We start from the raw sequence: 19107 nt of genomic DNA, 5'->3' as shown, positions 1-19107 counted from the left end.
ACGAATCCTTACGAGGCATTCTTAGAAGATATGTCATACTTACTCAAAATAATCGAAAAAGTTCCCTAAACAATCTAATGAAAAACATTTCCGCTGGAAGTAAAAATTTACGAATAATTCGAGAGGCGAAACAAGCTGGCCGGTTAACAGAGACCCTGCAAAAAGTCTTTCGTAGATAAAGCACCAGTTTGGTTTTGTCTTTTTTCAAAGTGACTGTACCGCAACACTATCTGAATTTTTGTCATATTGGCGCGTTTGATTGTTAGGTAACTTTTGGATTGTTTTGGGTAAGTACGGTAGAAGCCATCATAATCTGGAAACGTAATAACATTGAAAACCCATTTAGCGTAAACGTCCAACATTTACGAAATCCGTATGGAGTTATATAAAGGTTTGTACAAGTTTGAAAATGATTTGAAAGCAGAAGTCAAAGAAGACTAGTTGCATAAGGAAACAACACTCATAAAACATTTCAAGGGTCTAGAACTGAATGATAACCGAAAGTCATATGACTGCAAAATAGGAAATAGAAAACAAAAAGTTACAAAAGCAGAAAACAAACAGATAACAAAAAATGACATAAAAATTAACTCTTTGGATTATAATGTACTCTATATAATAAATTTTGTGATCATGTGTCGTAGAAGGGTTAAACTTTTTCATTCCCGACAAAACTTTATCGTCCCTTTACAACAGAAGATCAAAACACTGGACGGATATGAAAATTACTTCATTTTCCTAGGCGATCGATCAGTCACAATACTGTCGGGATTTGTCTACGAATTTGTACCGCTGTAGAAAAAATTACTTTTGCAGGTATGACCTGAAAAACAGCAGGATGGATCTCGGAAATACACAAGAAATGTTTCCCCATGAGTGAAAAAGTTTACCCATCCTACGGTAGCATCAGTTTCAGCTTGTAGTACGGACAAGAAAGTAGCATTTGGGATTGAATAATAAATTAATAATTATCGATTGAAAAAAAGTCTACGACTCTTATAATTACATCATCATTTTTGAATTATCCAGACGTCACGAAAATTTGACAAAATATGATTCTCTATAAATTCCATTCCTATCATAGTAATGATGGCTGACAGTCACATATCAATATGCCGATTCACCTTTGTATTATCTCGAAGTTGGTAAGCTGGACATGTACTCCACTCGTTTTTGATTGGGCCTTGACCCGAACTTTTACAAGACAGCCTACACATAGCACCGAAAATAATAACTCATCTAACGTCCGAATTGTACGGCAAACGGTCGTTTAAAGTTTGCTAGATGGGCAATGGTTGAAACCCAGTTTTCAGATACAATGTATCATATCGTGTGACAGGGGCTTTAATAAACGCCAACCTGAATAGAACCAATCAGGAGGAAAAGATTCATCATCATCATTCCATGTAAGACTCTATCTACACTATCATACGACACCTTCCAAGAAAGACGTGTCTAAAGTCTTGATGACGGTTCTTAAGAAAGTCATTTCTTTGCGTGTGTTGTCAAATATCTCCCTGGGATCGTCTGACGGACAGCGTAGACAGTTGGGCGCCCACACCATGGCTAGATTGTCCTCTCCCATTTTTGAAAAATGAACATTATCAGGGATCATAAATGCCTGTATAAGAAAAACAAAAATTATAGAAGGTATAACTTGCTGATAGAAAAACAAAGGACACTATTTTTTCTTTGGAAGAACAAGCACAGCAATATGAAAATCAAATTCGGTAAAAATTCGATTCGATAGTTTAAGCGAGAAAAAGCGAATATATTTAATGATATTCAGTAGGTACTATTTTCTACAGAAAAACGCCGGTTTTTGGCAATAATGGCAAATTTTAAACGATTTTCCTTTATGTTAAATTTGGCACTACTGGCAAAACAGGTGTGCTTCTATAGAAATTCATAAATTGGTAAAAATAGAATAAGACATGGCCTCTTCTATCGTAAACAAATGGTAAATCTCTCGAATTTATGTCTTGACTAGACACGACGGGACGTATTCATGATATGCAACCACTGGACAAACTTCTGAACACTTTTAAAATTTTCCACCCCATACGTCACTTAAACAATAGAAAAAGTGACGTATTGGGTGGAACAAAAAAAAACAGAAAAGTTGCTTAATTTCGTGAAGTCATTGCAGTGGTACATATCATGAATTGTTTGTGGTAAAATAACTTCTCATTCAACTTACCTGTAGTAGTCTTATTAGATATGAAAAGACGATGCGATTACTATCCGGTAAAGAGTTCACGATATTTAGACAGATCTCCGGTGAGTCTGCATTGTGTATGCATTGGTCGTAGAATCGTTGCGGTATTAGTGGCTCGTACAGGTCGCGAAACCATAGTTTGAGAAGAGAGGCCGGTGTGTGAGGGTCCTTGACATTGTTCTTGGTTCCTTCCCATTTGTCGATTAGTAGTTTGAGTGCGTTAACGCTATCGATATCACCAGGTACTCTAAAGAAAAAGGAATAGGTTGTCAATATGAGGGGTTTATAAACCGGCAAATAAGTCGAGTGTTCGAGAAATGGAGAGTTGTGTTCGGTTTGAGTTATAGAGATCCTTTTATTGTATACCTGAGTAATTCTCTGAACGCCCGTCTGTCCGTCTCGTGTGTGTAAAAAAGGCTCCTTTTCAAAGAATTTAAAATTGACCAGTAACATAAAATCTTTGAAAAAATCAAGCGAAATCGGGCCGAAATCTGTTTAATTCAAACAGCTTTTAGACTTCTGAAATCGAAGAAGTAATTGTATTAAGGTGAGATTTTCTCTGATTTACTTAAGAAAAATCAGCTCGCATCATTATACCTGAAGATACCCTCTGTTTGTAGGCCGTTCAATAACAAGATGGCGTCCGTCAGAGTGGTCAGAATCCACGGTAGCCGATTGTCAGGGAAACGTTGTGATTGCATTTCCATGATGTCTTCAAGTGTGTTTCCGAACATGGAAGGATTGAAGACACGTTTCTGGCAAGAGAAAATGAATAAGTAATTGCTAAAAATGAAAATAAAACAGCCGTAATGACGGCTGCAAACTCCGGTAATTGTCATTTTTTAATAGCGAAGCATTGTACAAACATCTTTATCGTGGTCAGCCTTTCTTAATATATCTAAAATAAAATTTAAAAGAGTATATCCTAGTAAGTGCGAGCACAAACGCAAACCAAATCAGAAAATCAAACCGGAAAGATCGGGAAATCGAGACAGACTATCACAATTAATCGGATTTACGCACCATTACAAATGAAAACCATTGATTTTAAGAAACTCCTTAACCGGAGTTTAAAAAGTAATTACAGTTGACTGTCGTTAATTCGAACTCCAATGGTAAATCTTATTTGCTCGAAATAACAGAAAGATTTGAATTTTAGAAAGTATTTTACAAGGGTTTACCTTTGACGGGTACTGGGAATAAGTTTGAATTATAGAAAGATTCGAATAAGAAAAGTTCGAAATAGCGAGAGTCTACTGTACTAAACATGAAAAAGGCATCGTGTTGTTGTGTTGTATTCTACTTGTACTCTACTACCCTGGTGCTTGAATACTAATTTTCATAAATCATTTTCAAGGTCCCTAATTTTTCTGTACAAGCCTCTTTATTCAACAAATTCTAATCGAACTTTCTCATCCAAACACCCTCCAACTTATTAAGTTTTGCAGATTTTTTGAAACCACGATTGCTTATTTCAGGTCCCTTCTATTAGGGACCCAACAGTATGAGATGACATGACTAGACTTGGTTGTTTTGGTGTCGTTAACACCAAGCTCTGGTTTAGACCACTCTGATTTAGACCACCCACTTTAGCCCTGTCTGTTCTAATTGTGAATTAAAGTGTGCAGTAAGTTGGCTGTTTCAAGTCAATGCATTGCCCTCTTTTAATGTCTATGCGATGATTTCTTTCAATATCTTTCCCACTTCAAACTTACTCTAATGATTAGATAAGGCAGGGCAGAAAAAGTCGGCCGTCCAAACTAAAGCTTACTAATACACTACAGGAGCCTTAATACATGAACGTAGCATAAAACTTACTATAGCAGATTGTATTTCGTCAGTTGTGGGGCCTTTCAAACCACGCTTTGCACCCATCTCACATATCCTCTCCAGTTGTTTGTAACAATGTTTCGCGTACTTATCCACTTGTGCCTGAAAGGGAAAACAAATATATTTGAAATTCTCTATTTGAAACTTCAAGCAATTAAGAATTCTCTTCGAATTACAGAATATTAATGGGTCTCGGATTAGAGAATGGACTGTAGAGCTGTATTTCTATCATTAAAATTTCTAAAATTACACAGTAAATTTCAGAGTGTGTTTGTTCGTTTACACGTAGGAATATTGCAATCTTTTCAAGACCAACTCTAATCATGATATTTATTACATACGGTTTTTCTACGGAAATACTTCGGTTTTCGCCAGTAGTATCAAATTTGAAACAATTTTTCTTTAGCTGACATTTGCCACTACTGGCAAAAACCGGGATGCTTCTATAGAAAACATTACGTCATGAATATCATGAGCCTACGGGGGATTTAATAGCTTTAGCAAGATTTGACGTCTTGTTCTTACCTCTATGGCAATGGGCGATAGGTCTTCGGTGTCCAGATATTTGTAAATGTAACCTTCCAAGTATCCATGAAATTTGTTGGATGGTGGGAAGATGGTTAAACACGCTGTCATCAACTCCCAACCGTACCGTAAACTTTTCCTGTGAACGGAAACAAAGTGAACTGATATTATCCCGTAATAATAATAATCGTTTCATTATATATCACCCATATTACTGTATTACACCGATTATGAAAGACTCCAGTCGTTTTTTAAGACTTATGGCATCGCATGAACACTAGTTTTACGAAAATGAGATAATAAGAAACTGCTTTTGTTCCAATTAGGCCATTTCACAAAGAAAGGAATCGTGTAAATATGGACCTCCACGCTCTGATAACGACTCTCTAATGCTCCAAAAATTTTATGTTTCCTCGTCTAACCAATGGAGAGCCGTCAAGGGGCGCAATCAATCCTGATTACCCATGATTCATTTTAGCCTATACAGTCCGAATCTTCGGGGTTGGAAATAAAACGTACAAGTGTCAGTACTTACAGTTTATCATTACCCGTGGTTTGTTTACATAACTGCACGTAAATTTCATCACGTAAATGTGTGGTCTGCCATCCTCTAGTCGTCACCTCCACCGCTAGCGATTCGAAACTTTTACGACTTGATTTGTCACCCATGCATTGTAATATGACTAAAAGATACGAATATTCGATCAAATTTCAAACCCAATTACTAAAAGGGTATGGGCTTCCAATATCAAAGAAAGCTACCGAAATTGTCGATCCAAAATTAAGCGTGGATAAATCAAATAAGCGCAATTTACTCAAATTTGGGCTTTTTTTGAGATAATTAGTTCTCGCCCAAATTTCGGCTAAAATTTCAAGTAAAAAGGTATAAAACAAGCCAATTCGCAAATATTGTCAACGCGAAAATTTCATATTCTGAATTCAGGAAAGTCCATGCAAAAATTTATCTACTTATGAATGATAAAATACATAGATATTTGTACGTGACCCGAGAATCAAAGAGTAGAAGGGTCTCATGAACTAAAAAGCCTACTTTTGAATACTTCGACAGCATCTTTTCGCTGCTGTTTATCACGTGTCATCACCATCGGTTTCTTGATTGGTGTCTGAAAGGGAGAATGAATTCACAATATTATAATATCAGTTTTACCAGACAGTATGTATAAGTGTAATACTTACGCTTAGCACTACAACCTTGAAACAACCTTGAAGGCATAATCAGATTGTTTCTGATGTTTTTTATATTTTGACATATTATGGTCCTGAGAAAAGCCTCGAAATATTTTTGAGCCAATTATTCTCTAAAATTGGAATAACCTTACAAGACTATGTAAAGACTCATTAGAAAAAAAGTCGGCAAAATAATTGGAGGTTTATTATCTATGGGCTATGTAAGGTCTAAAGTACAAACATAAAAACTATCTGTTACCACTTCAACGAAAATTCATTACCTTGTAAATATGTAATAGAATAGAATTTAGCATTGCGTTCACTTGCCAAATCTTAAAAGTCAGCCGATGGTATTGAAGCGTTAAGATTAAAATTTATACAATCGAGTCTCCGTAACTCGAACTCACACGGGGAACACAAATTTGTTCGAATTGTAAGGACATTTCGACTTACGGAGTAAGGGGTTGTTAACTGAAGGGATAAGACAAATTTTTCGAGTAATAAAGCTTCGAGTTAAAGAGACTCTCATGTACATCGTCATGAAAATCAAAAATGACAATGACAAATACCTTAGACCATGATAGCATACTATGGATAGACATCCTCCTCCTGAAAACACCTTTACGATGTGTGTTTAACGATGTTTTGACTTCTTTGGGAATTTCACCTGCATTTGATGGTGTCTTTTTGATCGGTTTGCTACCACCTGTTGCTCCAGCCTGGTGATAGAGAATTGGGCAATATTGAGGGTATGAAAGGTATAGTTTTACATACGTATCTATCGTTTCTTATCAGATACTATTAGTCACACGGTCTTCTCGGGGTGGGATACGGGATATACAGGGTCAGTAACAACCGTATTGGTGGCGAGGCTTGCTGAGGAAGACGAGCCACGTGATGTCTTTTGACCAATGAAAACGCTAGAATCTTACTGATGCGGGGTAATATTTTCAAAATTTTGACTTTGCAGAATATTTGCAAACAATAGTGCTGCTTGACTGGAAATGCTTATTGCTGAAAATGCTTAAACTTACACCAAGACAAGACAAGACCAAGACGCTATTGTTTTGACTACACCAAGAAAATTGTTAACAATCCATGACTAGGTTTGGGCCTACTGGAGTTCGTTTTCCAATCCAATCTCTGGTCTGGAATTTTTTAGAGGCCGAAAAGTTTAACAATTTTTCCTGGGTATCCTAATAGGTTTAGGGTCATTCATGTCCAGCAGATTCCTGGGGAAAATATGGTTAAAAAGACTTCCAGAAAAAGTGAGGACAGTCTAGCCACCATAAGTGAAACAGCTGTATATTTAATATTCTAACATGACAGAGAAAAACGATATCCATACCAGATTCATCATAGAGATGGGCCGGAAGTTTTGATTCGCCAATTCTGTATTTTTTGCGAATTTAGCGCGTTTCTGTACATCCAACGTGTCCGATTTCATTCGCGTTAGCGGCGATCGTTTAGCGGCAATTGGTTTGTTGTCGTACGTCGCCGTAGACGACGCCGTATTGCCGTCGACTTGTGACGTTGGAATGGGACTTGAGATGTTGTATATTTCTCCATCATTCTCATTATCGTTGAGTCGTTCATAATATGAAGATCCTGTGAAGGACATGAAACAAGTTTAGGAATGGATATAAAGCTTACAAGATTTCTTTATTGCTTTCTGTTCTAGATAAGACGATAAACGATAAACGTTCTGGACAAGGTTTATATCTGTGTTTTCCAAAGCACCACCTACAAGTCCAATGTTTTTGAAGCCTGAAAATGTTCTGGATTTTGCCTTTTTGTGAGAATTATTTCAGTGCGGTTTCCTAAAAACTGCACGTTCTAGAGCCTAAAGCCTCGAAATGTTCTTATATACTTTGTTCTTATAAAAAGAACGTGTAGGAGCCCGATTAACTCAATTCTTTGGTATTTATTAGAGGAAAATGAAGGCCTATTTTTTCCATATCATTTAGAAATTATCGATAATGAATTGACTTACGATTGTTTTCTTCACCGCGTAATAGCGTGCCACTGGGCGTGTACGAATCATCTGACGTCGCAAACCTAACGTAAAAAGAAGATCAAAGATTGTTAGTTACACATAGTCGACATAGGGATAGTAGTACAGATAGCCTAGTTATAATTTTCCTTCCCTATTTGATTGAAGTAGAATAACGTGCCATCTTCAATGAAGTGACGTCACAATTAACCTTGCACGAGACTTGCAATTTTGAATTCATTGCAGTGTCAAAAAAACCTCAACAGCGAAAACAAGGTTTCTACTGTGGTCAATTTTTAACAAAGATGGCGCATTATTTTGCTTCGTGTGCCGTATTTGGATTATCGGAGGACATATCCTGACTGCACATGAAATTTACGGGCCTTAAAGCTAAAAGACTATGGTGGGCATTCAACTAAGTGATGATAACACTGATACACGTTGTTTTTTTTATAAGGAACACGTTTATAAGGAACTCGAGGCTGAAAATGGTTCAAAAAATAAGGAATTGTTAAGGAACTGCTCAGGCTGAGAATAAGGTGATTTGAAAATAATGTACCTTATTGGGACTAATTTGACCAAATTTTGATCTTTCAAGGGGCAAAAAGTTCAAAATTTCCTATGTAGTAAGGAACTCGATAAGGAACTTTGAGACTGAAATTTTCTGTAAAAATAAGGAGCTCCAGGCTCAGAGCAAAGTTAAGGTTCCTTATAAAAAAAAAACGTGTATATTAAGTGTAAATTTGGTTATTGCTCATTCCTTCGGTCTCTTGTTAAGTGATTAGGGTAAAATAATAAGGGTTTTCCTATCCCTAAGGGTTCCATAGTACTCGCTTAACATATTTTTTAAGGAAAACTACTGAGTTGGAAAAACCTACTGAGTTGGAAAGTTCGAAACTATGTATTAAAGGCAATCTAACAATCCGTTTTAAAAGAATCTTTTATTCAATTTTGACTCGACAGATCTTGCGAAATGATCAAGACATTTGATAAACTTTAGGAAGTACTCTACCAAGGGGACTACAATCAGGGACAAAATACTTGGCACAAAAGGGAAATTCACCGGGGTGTTTTGAAACCACAATCGATTTGTAAGTGCTCTAAAGTAGGTTCGAAGGGTAGAGTTTTAACGCTAGACTTAAGGACCTTAGGATCTGAGGATCCAAAAGTTCAAAAATGGTCCAGTAGGGCTTGAAATATAGCCTAGAAACCAATAAATCCCTCCCAGATCGAAATACTCGATCAAATCAAGTTGAAGGCCTAAAAATTGACATTCTCGCTCGAACTTCAATTTTCGAAAAATTGTAAATTAGCCAAAAGTGCCAATATATTATGACACTGATTGTAGCGATCTGCTAACCCCTTTCTCTTAAAATCATAAATTCTGATTTGTATATAAAGGCAACGAAACAAAATGAACCGCGCTTAAAAGTTAACTAAGAGCTGTTCAACGTTCAGACATCTTCAACGCTTTGATAGCCTCTAGTTATTAGCGCTAACAACAAATTCAGGTCAGGAAAATGATATCATTGAACGATTGCACAAATAAAAACAAAACTTTTTTTCAACTTACATTTTACAATTTAAATAGTTCATCGTGAAAATAATAACAGAGGCCAAAGTCAGACCAGAGTGAGACACGCCTTTCAGTGTTGAATCGAGTAAACTTCTACTCGTTCACAACACTAAACCAACCAAAATGAAAACAGAACACGAAATTTTTGAAACGAACAAAAATGCGAGAAGACAAACTAGTATTCAAAACACATTTTCAGAATAAATTCAATAAAGCTCTTCATTAAAAAAGTTCCCAGCAGCTAAAAAAAGCATTCTCAAAAGCCTTGCTGAGCGAGCTGAGTAATGTGAGAATTTATTCTTAAATCTTGAAAAGAGCTAACAACTCTAACAGTCTTTCCAATTTATTGATTGTTCAAAACAAAATTAAAAGTGAAACAAATTGACATGATCCTATAGTGGTGGTACTGGGTCCTGAGCAAACGAGTTAACTTTCTATATTCAGCATACCGCAAACTTTGCAATGACCAAATTATTTTTGATAATGTCTTTATCCAAAACCTTCATACTAAGGAGGCAACAGTTTTCGTAAAAGACATTGACACCTAAAAGGGTATAACTTACTCGGGTGGAATATGTAGAAATCACTTTTGTTGAGATCTTTGTCACAACTTCCTTGTAGTTGAAAAGAGAGGTTTTCGCCTAAAATTTCGTCACTTACCTAAAAATTTCATCACTTTCCCCTGATTAATTCTACCTTTAAGGTAGCGATTTACGTGTGGCAGGTTGCGAGTAGGTTCTGCCGGGCAACAGTAAACTAACACACTTTTAAGGCCAACCCAACTCCCAGCCTAAAGTTTCCAAAAAAGAAAATATTCCTCTCCAAATAAAGAATTTGATAGAATGAGATTTGTTTCGTACCTGAAGAATGGGCACCGATAAATACAAAGTGCTGCCATTTTGGAAAACATTCGTTCTGTATTTTACACACCACCTTTTTTATTGTAAAGTGATTACATATAATGGACAGGTTATTATAACGTTGTAACAGATTGACAAAATAGTTAATAAAGTGGTATTGTACGAACTGAGAAGTTTGAGCTAGTTCTACCAAGACAAATCACCCAACTGGGACACAACGTTGTTTTAACGTTCATGTAACGTTATATGGACGTTGTGAACATTAGACAAACGTTGAAACAACCTCAAGTGCCAACTGGGCAGCTCTCTAGTCTCCGTCACTCTTTATAAATATATTTTATCTCCGTATGAAATGAAAGCCTTTCTAGCTATGTGTACTACTGTCTATCCAAAACTGACCACAAAAAAAAACTGGTCGACTCTACAGTAGTACAAAATGCTAAAGAAAAGAAAAACAAAATGAAATGAAATCCCCTCCCTTTCCTTTTTCTTTTGGGTTCCAGTTGGGACGTAAAAATCCACCTTTTTGACGGAAAAGCCACAACAAGAAAGGAATGAAGGAAAAATGGGGGAAAGGGTGACAAGAAGTTCCAAAAATGAATGTCAGACACAAAGGAGTTGTCTGAAAACCAATTTTTGTGATATGAGGAAAAGTAAAATACGCGTAACAAAATTTTGGTCTGGAAAGTTTCACGTCTTTTTGTCTTTTTCTGGGACATTCTTTCTATTTTCTATCTTTTTCACACCCCTTTTTCTCATCCCTTCTTGAAAATTGGGAAAAATTCTTTCCTTTTCAGACTAATTTTTCACACCTCTCACATAGACATTTCCTTCCTTATTTTGAATTTTCCTGGTTTTAAAATCTCCAAACTTCTGCTCAAGTCATTTTCTTTCGACTTTCTATCAAATGCCCTGTTTCCCTTGTTCACTTCTTGATAAGAATGAGTTTAGAAAATGAAAGATAAAAAAGTGAACATAGAATTTCGAAAAAAAAAGACGGCTATCTTCTATGGAATTAGACCTTCAAAGGGAAAAATATTGAAGAAAATTAAATCAAAATTGTTCAGTAATCTTTTTGACGTCTTGAAATAATAGCGTTCTTCTTTTCAAGGGCTAAAAATGTTTCAACTGAAAACAAATTACTCAAAAAAAAGTTCTAAAGTATGAGGAGTCTATAAAGAAAATGGTTTGTACTCTTGAAATAAAAAATTATCTTCAAAATAAAGTATTTGTAAAACTTCAATTGATTGGCTGGTCTAAACTTTTGCTATAGACAGACCCCTCCTCGTGAGCGCTCTTGCACTAAAAGAATCTAATGTTTAGGCCCTGACCAAAACTTAGACACTGTTAAATACAAGATCTCCAAGCAATGTCATATCATAATATATCTCCAAACTAAAACGACATCAAAATCACGAAATCGACAGAATGATAATCAAAAACCGATGGTAGCATTTGCTAAATCTTTTACTGAATCAAAGTTTTGACTATTGAAAAGCTTCTCTCCTAACGTATTCAAAACAATCAATGCACATTTTTCTCAATCAAAGTATGTGTGAATGACTCAATGTAGAAATAATCAAAAATATAATTCTGATTTTTCATAAGAAGAATATTCCCGAGAGTTGGTCTCATAGGATTAAATCATAAGTTAGAGTGAGTGCTGTAATTTTTGGTAGATCCCTAATAGCGGCCTCATTTCAGGCAAAAAAGAACTAATTTATCATGCCAGTTGCCAAAATTAGTTCTTGGCAGAGTTAAAAAATAAGTTCCTCGACAAATTTAAACATTTTCACTGCTTATCAAATTAGGCCCTTTAAAGGCAATCAAAAGCCTTCAGTTTCTAGTTAGTACTATGAAAAAGCAATTGCTCGTAAATATTTATTTGCTTGAAAATTCTACTCAACATCCCCGTTTCATTAATTATCAACAACCCAGTCTTGAAATGGTGCACAAAAATCAAAGGTTTTCAAGACGAGAGGAGCAAATTTTGGGCAACCTTTAGAGTGAGAAGATCAAACATCCCAGGGCGTTCGTGGGCTTACAGCGTCCCCAAAACCCCCTACAATTTCGACCACCCCTGAATTTATGCAAGTGGAATTCCACACTGGTCAAAAATGGCTGTGACATACGTTCGTTAAACGTCCATCCAAGGTCTATAACACCCGAATAGAGGTGGAAGATTGAAACAATGCTTTTTGCCAGCAGCTGTGTCCTCTTACGCAAAAATGGGCTTTGTATTCCCAAATGTGATCTACATTTGGTTAATTTCCTTTTTCACTTTTCAATACTCTTTTCCCGAGATGCACAAAAGAATTGCGGGCCTCATTTTGAAATGGTATAATTACTACATATCAATTATACATTAATCTACTCAAAATTATCTTTCCAACGAGGTATCACTTTTGATCTCCTTTATTCCGCCAAGAAAGTAAAAAAATTATACATCCAAATTGTTCTTATAAAGAATTCTTATTTGATGCCAAATGAACAATCAGTTATGAATAATAGAAAAAGAGCAACATTCAAAAAATGGTGACAGAAAAAATTGAAAAACGAAACACCTCCTTTCTCAAGCAAAAGCAATGTTTGCAGAATGCAGCTCGAATTGATCATTCACAAGGCATTCAATGTGAAAAAAAAAATCGTTACAGAGGTCCCCAAAATAAGAACTAAGTATTCACTTATTAATGTATGTTTGTCAGGCCCATATAAAAACAGAAATGTTCGTCTGTCCGCCTTTCTCTACACGAGGCCTTTAACTTTCACCATTGTTGGATTCTTTCAGGGGAGATATTATAGGGATTTGTTTCTGAGCTTGACGTTTGTGTAGTTTGTCCCAAAAATCCCATGAATACATGTACGAATCTTTTAGTCTTTGGTGACTTTGCGAAGAGGTATTACGATATAGAACATGAAAGATATTCATTTATTGTCTCTACTCATAGCTTTTTAGCCTCTCGTTACCGATTTCAAGGAAAATCCATCATTACCACAAAGTGAAAGGTTGACTTTTCCATACATCTTCAGTCCTTTCAGAGAACAAAATAAATTGTGAGTCGCCTTTTCTTTCTATAAATTTTTAGATGTTTAAGCTTAAAAATCAAAGACATACATACCAACCATTGTCCAACACCAGCTGCTGGGAATAATAGACGAGAAACTGTGAAGTGAACACACATTTTGTTGTTACCCCAGAAGAATGAATAACTTTTACCTTTGACACTGTTTATAGTTGCTTGGTTGGAAACAGCTTGTGCATCCCAAATAACGGCGTATCTTCGTTGAAAAACATGGCTTTGTCGATACTACCATGTCTTGTTGTTTGATGAAGCCAACTTCAGAATATTTCCAAATTTCACTCAATTCAGATGATATCTTTCAAAGTTTTATGATTTCAGTTTAAAGTGCTACACGTTTCTTAAACTTTTTCCTTTCAAAATGGTTTAAAAGCAAATTACAAGAAAGCCTAAGTAATGATTTATAGCAGTGAAGCCAATATGAGTAACTTTTTATACTTTATCCTGCTTTATCAAGTCATACCTGGCAGTAGGGCCAAATAAACGCCCCCTTGTTAATCCTTCGATTTCTTTAAATCCTTGGACTTTAATAAACTTTATTGATTTCGTTTATTAGGCTCCTAAGAGTAAATGCAATAACTCAGCAAAATACCAACTCTCATCAGACTAATCAATACAACTCTTAGTAGCCTCTCCAAAGAAACTATATACCACAAGATATCAACTAACTTGCAGCTGGTAAATATTCATACATAGAAAGTGCAAACGACTCCACAACTATTTTGTGTAATTACTGTAATCTCAACCAGACCACAAGGTGATTGGCAAGTAGGAAGATAGGAGAGAAAAATGATCCAAATAGACCTTCATTCTTTATAAGAATATCAAAGAATTTGGAAAGTTAGTGGATAATTTTTAAGGCTGAGTGCTAAAAGAAATCTTCCAAACATTCTAATATTTAGCATTTTCTCGGTATTTTAGAATAATATAATTATAAACAAATCAATAAAAATTTCAAGTTTTTGAGTTTGCAAGTAAACAAGTAGTTCTAAAAAGAATTTCAATATTTTTACGCGAATTCGAAAGATTTGATGACATAGCATCGGGACCTCTCGTTTTCTAGCCCCTGGAAAACAAAATCCAATCAATGTTATCCGCCAATAAATCACGAAAGTCAATTTTCCATTTTCTTTGAGACTTTTATCCAAGAAAGAAAAGTTCCAAGAGAGAATAATTCCACTGTCTCAAAAAGAGAAATTTTAAGCAAGAAAGCTCAGGAAGCTCTATATATTAGAATATTATAATAAATGAAATAGTCTGTTCGTATTATTATCACCAAGTTCATGCACCAAAGAAAACGAAGAAGGGAAAAATTTGGAAAATGAAAAAGGAATTTTAAAGAAATGTGTTAAGGAATAAATAATGTAATATATAGTAATATAAGAAAACGAGAGAAAAACAAGAGCCAGCCAGATCAAGATCTTCCCAAAACAGAATAGCTGAAAAGCTATATTTCCATCATAATATTTTTCTCCCAGCTCATGAATTTTTTAATGATCATAAAATTTCAAAAACATTCTTCTTCTATCTATCGCTTTTTATTTGCCTCTTTTTCAATTCAATTCAATATGTAAACGAGGCTCAAGTAAATAATAGAATGCCAGTTTTTATAAGAATTCCCCATATGGCAAAATAAATTTCACATTTAAAACTCTAGGTTTAAATGGATGTAAAGTTGCAAAGAAAAGCGACGTTGTTTGATGACTGATGGAGTTGAATCGTGGAGGAAAAATATGTAAAAAAGCAAGATACAATAGTATATGCTGAACGTCAAAACCTTTCTTTCTTAAAGTTTGAAGTAACTTTCTATGTTCTTATGAAAAAAAGATATTTTACAATATGTTGATATGTTTGCAATGGCACTCACAAACACAAAAAAAACAAGAGAGATATTCGTTAGTAACCAGGGGCAACTGATCAAAATCAAAGAGTTCCTCCTCTGCAAACATGGCTCAAGGTAAAATAAATGAAATCCTCAAAAAAAAACAAGCTATTTTTTCACATTCATTAGCCGGAATAGTAAAAGGAAAAAGATAACTAAAAGTCACTCTTCTACCAGCTATTTAATACCCGAGGGTGGGAGCACTCGATTTCCAAGCCACAACATGCGCCGCCAAAAAATTGGCTTTCAAGTGCACCCAGCTAAAAAGAACATCCTTACACTACATTTCAAGGGCCTTGAAAAGCCTACCCTTAAGGGCGGCGCATGCCGTTGGTCGGACCATATGAGTGCCCCCCCCCGGATTCAATAAAGATATATTAAGTGTGATTAACCGAAGACTCCTTTCCAAAGCCTTCTATTCCATATACATGATTCAACCAGCAATAAATTTCCAAAGTTCATCAACATTTACATATGAAAAATGCGAGAAAGATGAGAAAATTCAAAGAGACCCATCAAATCACATGCAAACTGATTGCAATCATCAGAAGATCAATCAAGATTCTTTTAAGAGATTTTACATCAAAACAAAAAGTTTGATCACATCTCTTTATTTGATTTCATCATGATGAAAATGTTTCAACACACAGTCGTAGAATCAATTTGATGAAAATCTGAATTATAAAATCATAAAATTTAATCCGACTAAAATTATGTAGATGTTTTTCTTTTAAGCTGATGCAGAATGATAGTTTTTGTATGTCAGGACGTTGAAAAATTGACGAAAACATTACCAAGCTAATGAGAAGTTGGATCAATTGGTCTGAAAAATATTTAGACAAAGGAAACGTTCCAAGATGGCTTTCTATAAGTCCCTAAATTAATTCTGTTTGCCCACAATATCAAGTTGCAAATGAAATAGCACCTATCCCAAACGAGACAAAAATTAGTTCCTTTTGAGACCATTTTTTAATTATAGTTCTTCCTTAACTAGTTTTCGTGTCCCCCTTCTCAGTCCAAAATCTTAATTCTAAATAGTCCTGGTGTTCTCTATACAGAGCAAACGAAATCTTTTAAAAATTAAATCAGGTCCGATAAATAAAGAAGAAACACTTTATCTTCCCTTGCTCAGCATGGTACAATTTTCTCAAAACACTATCTCAAAAACTGATTAGCTGACGTTATTCTCTGTTAGGGGTTAACCCTGAAACTTCTATTTTGCATAAATAGCCTTATACAGCTTCTTCCACGCACTGTCCCCTGTTCAGAAAGTATAATTAAAAAGCCCTCTTATTTTTAAACAGTTCCAAAACCCTTCATAATCAGATTTAAAGTTAAAACAACAACATTCCTAAGTATTCTCACTCCGAGCGATTTAAAACGGAGCCGAACAAGATTAAAAAGAAATTTAAAATTCATGACTATCAGATTTAAAATTAGTGTACACTTTATTAGCCTCGCCAAACTCTTGAAGACAAACACACCTTTTCGACCATAGTCGCACGGTCAGGCGCGTGCCACTTTATAAAAAAACTGGGGTGGTTTTAGGGTGGTAAAACGAACAAAAAAATGCCCGCGCAGCAATTGGCGGCTACGGTCGAAAAGGTGTGATTCAACAGAGAAAATGAAATGATCAAACTCACGTTTCGTTCATACTGGAATTCGTCGTATCCATACATCCAAGATCCTCAACACTTTCCTCGTTATCCGACACATTATCATACATTGATCTCGGTACGTTGTCGTAAATCGACATTTGGGCGTGACGCCCTGGTGGAAAACGTTGTAAAGAGGCGGGGATGGGTGGAGCGGGTGGTATAGTACTTCGTGATTCAGTGACCGTGCTTTCCTCTCGTGAAGACAAAGGCGGTTTTGAGTCGACGTCATCTTGCGACTGTAATAAAGAGAAAAATAATGTAGGATTGCAGTAGCGAACGGTGGTATTTATTTCGAAATAATTTTTTCGGGATGTTTTTGAAAATTTGGCAATTTCCAGCTTTATTATAGAAATCCTCTTATCCTATTCTTCCAGCATTTTTATAAGAATACGAATTCCACAAATCCCTCAATTCCCATGCCGAATCGTGTTTTCTTTGGTTTAACCTTTATGGTGTCACTAAATTCAACCCTTCTCCTCTACAGAATCTAAATGGTCTCATACGGCACGGAAAATTTCTTTCAGGTAACTAAAGTTGACGCTCTCTTATTCGACTTTCAAGGGCAACTCGCTTAATCGAATAAGGGAGCGTATCGAATTAGGGCGTTACCTATGAGAGTTTCTTGTTGACAGTGATTTTCAATATTATCGAATAATGAAGCGCAATAACGTCGAATACACGGGTTGCAAAATTATATCAATGCAGTCAAAACATGTGATTACTCGAAAAAGTTCACGTGATTTTATTCCCATGTTACTTGTTTTGCAACTTACAGCTGATAACTTTGTTAGTGTCAATTTTGCAACCTGTGTATTAAAGTACCGGCGAAATTGGTTCGATATAAAGAGACACACTCACTAAATCATCGATAGCGGACGGTAGATTGACATCAGTGCACATTATATTGGACGGTGTATCATAAGTTGGTTCTTCAACATCTGGCCCTATGTTCTCTTTGTCGCCTTCTTTCTGTGGGGCGTCTAGAATATGGGTGCGTGGCGGCTTCTTGGGTGGGCGTAACGAATGGAATTTTTGTTTCTTTTCGATCGTTGATTCGTCTAGAGGAGCGGTCGTCTTTTTGTTTGGCAACGTAGCGCTCTTAGAAAATGTAGTAGTTGAGGGGATCGTACGTTGGTGATTGTTATTGGTGAAAGTGTTTAACTGTGAAAGAGAATGTATTTATGATATGCACCATTGCAATGTCTTACACGGACCAAACAGCTGATTGGTTGCAAGTGACGTAATGACTGATTTTACGTCACTCACAACCAATCAGCTTTTGGGTTCGTGATGTATTGTCAGAAGACAATTCAATGGCGCATATCATGAATATGAAAGTCCAGTCATTTCACGATTGAAGGAAACATGGGTAATCAGAATCACCACGCTCTGATAACGACTTTTCATTGGCTTAAAATTTCGGAGGCTTGTGCGTCTAACCAACGGGAAGCCGTTATGGGGGCGCAATCAGTTCTGATTACCCATGATTCATCTCGACCGTGAAATTGTCCCTGACCGAAGTATGGAACCGTTAATAGAAAGTGACGATATCTAAAGAAGTAACTTATCAGAAAAATAAAGATAGGTTAAAAGAGACTAATCTAGTTTAACTAGTAATGACTTAAAAAGATATTATGCTGACAAAGCAGCAGAATTACCAAAAGAATTTCTCAGAATTATACACCCACAAACGGTAGTTTAAAAAATGCTGTGTAATCAAGGAGAAAAGTTAAATGATGTTCGGTAAATGATGTCCGGTAAATGACTTGGGTGAAATGACTATGTAATGATCACTGGTGGACAAGACATCGGAAACATGCGAAGGAGTGCAACAGTCGTCAAAAGACAATGAAATTACAATTACAAATCTCTTCCTCTGATAAGTCTTCCACATGGTCTAAAATCGCCAATGAATGATTACCTGTGGCATACTGTCACTCGTGTCTTTAATGTGTTGTGATGAAATGATGGAGAAATTTTGATAGTGATTTTCTTCTTCATCATCACTGCTGTCTTGACGTTGGTACATCATGGTCCGCTTATTTTTTGTTGTACTATCCACTGATAGCGCGCTCTCGGAACTGTATTTCTGTAGGTTCTTGTTGTTGCGGTGAGCTGTTATTGATCCTTTGCCTGTTATTGTTGAATATAAATGAGGTTTACATTAAAGTACAATAAAAATAGAATTTGACCCGTATCCACGGTAAACATTATAGTAAAACCTTCAGAAGATTAATAGCTCGAAAACAATGAGTTTCGACGATGCAAGGTGTTACATACAAGAAGTCGAGTGGCAA

General features: G+C 35.9%; 2 protein-coding genes across 2 annotated transcripts in view; both read right to left on the bottom strand.

Annotated features, from left to right (window-relative positions):
* Positions 1-951: 951 nt before the first annotated feature.
* LOC136804147 (rho GTPase-activating protein 39-like) lies at positions 952-18940 on the bottom strand. The gene is made up of 13 exons (XM_067060882.1): positions 18732-18940; positions 17669-17971; positions 16796-17046; positions 7755-7819; positions 7110-7369; positions 6331-6480; positions 5625-5697; positions 5109-5256; positions 4574-4712; positions 4037-4150; positions 2816-2973; positions 2201-2465; positions 952-1621 (listed from the first exon to the last, which is right to left on the bottom strand). The coding sequence occupies exons 1-13, from the start codon at positions 18840-18842 to the stop codon at positions 1427-1429; spliced, it is 2232 nt and encodes a 743-aa protein (XP_066916983.1). The 5' UTR covers positions 18843-18940; the 3' UTR covers positions 952-1426.
* Positions 18865-19107, bottom strand: part of LOC136804161 (rho GTPase-activating protein 39-like) — a 28480-nt gene continuing 28237 nt past the window's right edge. The window contains exon 6 of the mRNA XM_067060895.1: positions 18865-18943. Coding sequence (XP_066916996.1) covers positions 18865-18943 — 79 coding nt within the window. The remainder of the gene's footprint in view (positions 18944-19107) is intronic.

The sequence above is a fragment of the Clytia hemisphaerica genome, unplaced genomic scaffold (assembly GCF_902728285.1).
Source record: "Clytia hemisphaerica strain Z4C2 unplaced genomic scaffold, Clytia hemisphaerica genome assembly, whole genome shotgun sequence".
NCBI lineage: Eukaryota > Metazoa > Cnidaria > Hydrozoa > Leptothecata > Clytiidae > Clytia > Clytia hemisphaerica.
The sequence above is the reverse complement of the archived record's forward strand: the minus strand, read 5'-3'. Positions and strand labels throughout refer to the sequence as shown.

Excerpts from the sequence above, each read along its gene's own strand:
- LOC136804147 (XM_067060882.1), bottom strand. The coding sequence starts at position 18,842 with ATGATGTACCAACGTCAAGACAGCAGTGATGATGAAGAAGAAAATCAC. Across the intron at positions 17,972-18,731 it reads CGAGTGACAGTATGCCACAG|TTAAACACTTTCACCAATAA; the intron begins GTAATCATTCAT and ends TCTCTTTCACAG. Across the intron at positions 4,151-4,573 it reads TATCGCCCATTGCCATAGAG|GCACAAGTGGATAAGTACGC; the intron begins GTAAGAACAAGA and ends TTTCCCTTTCAG.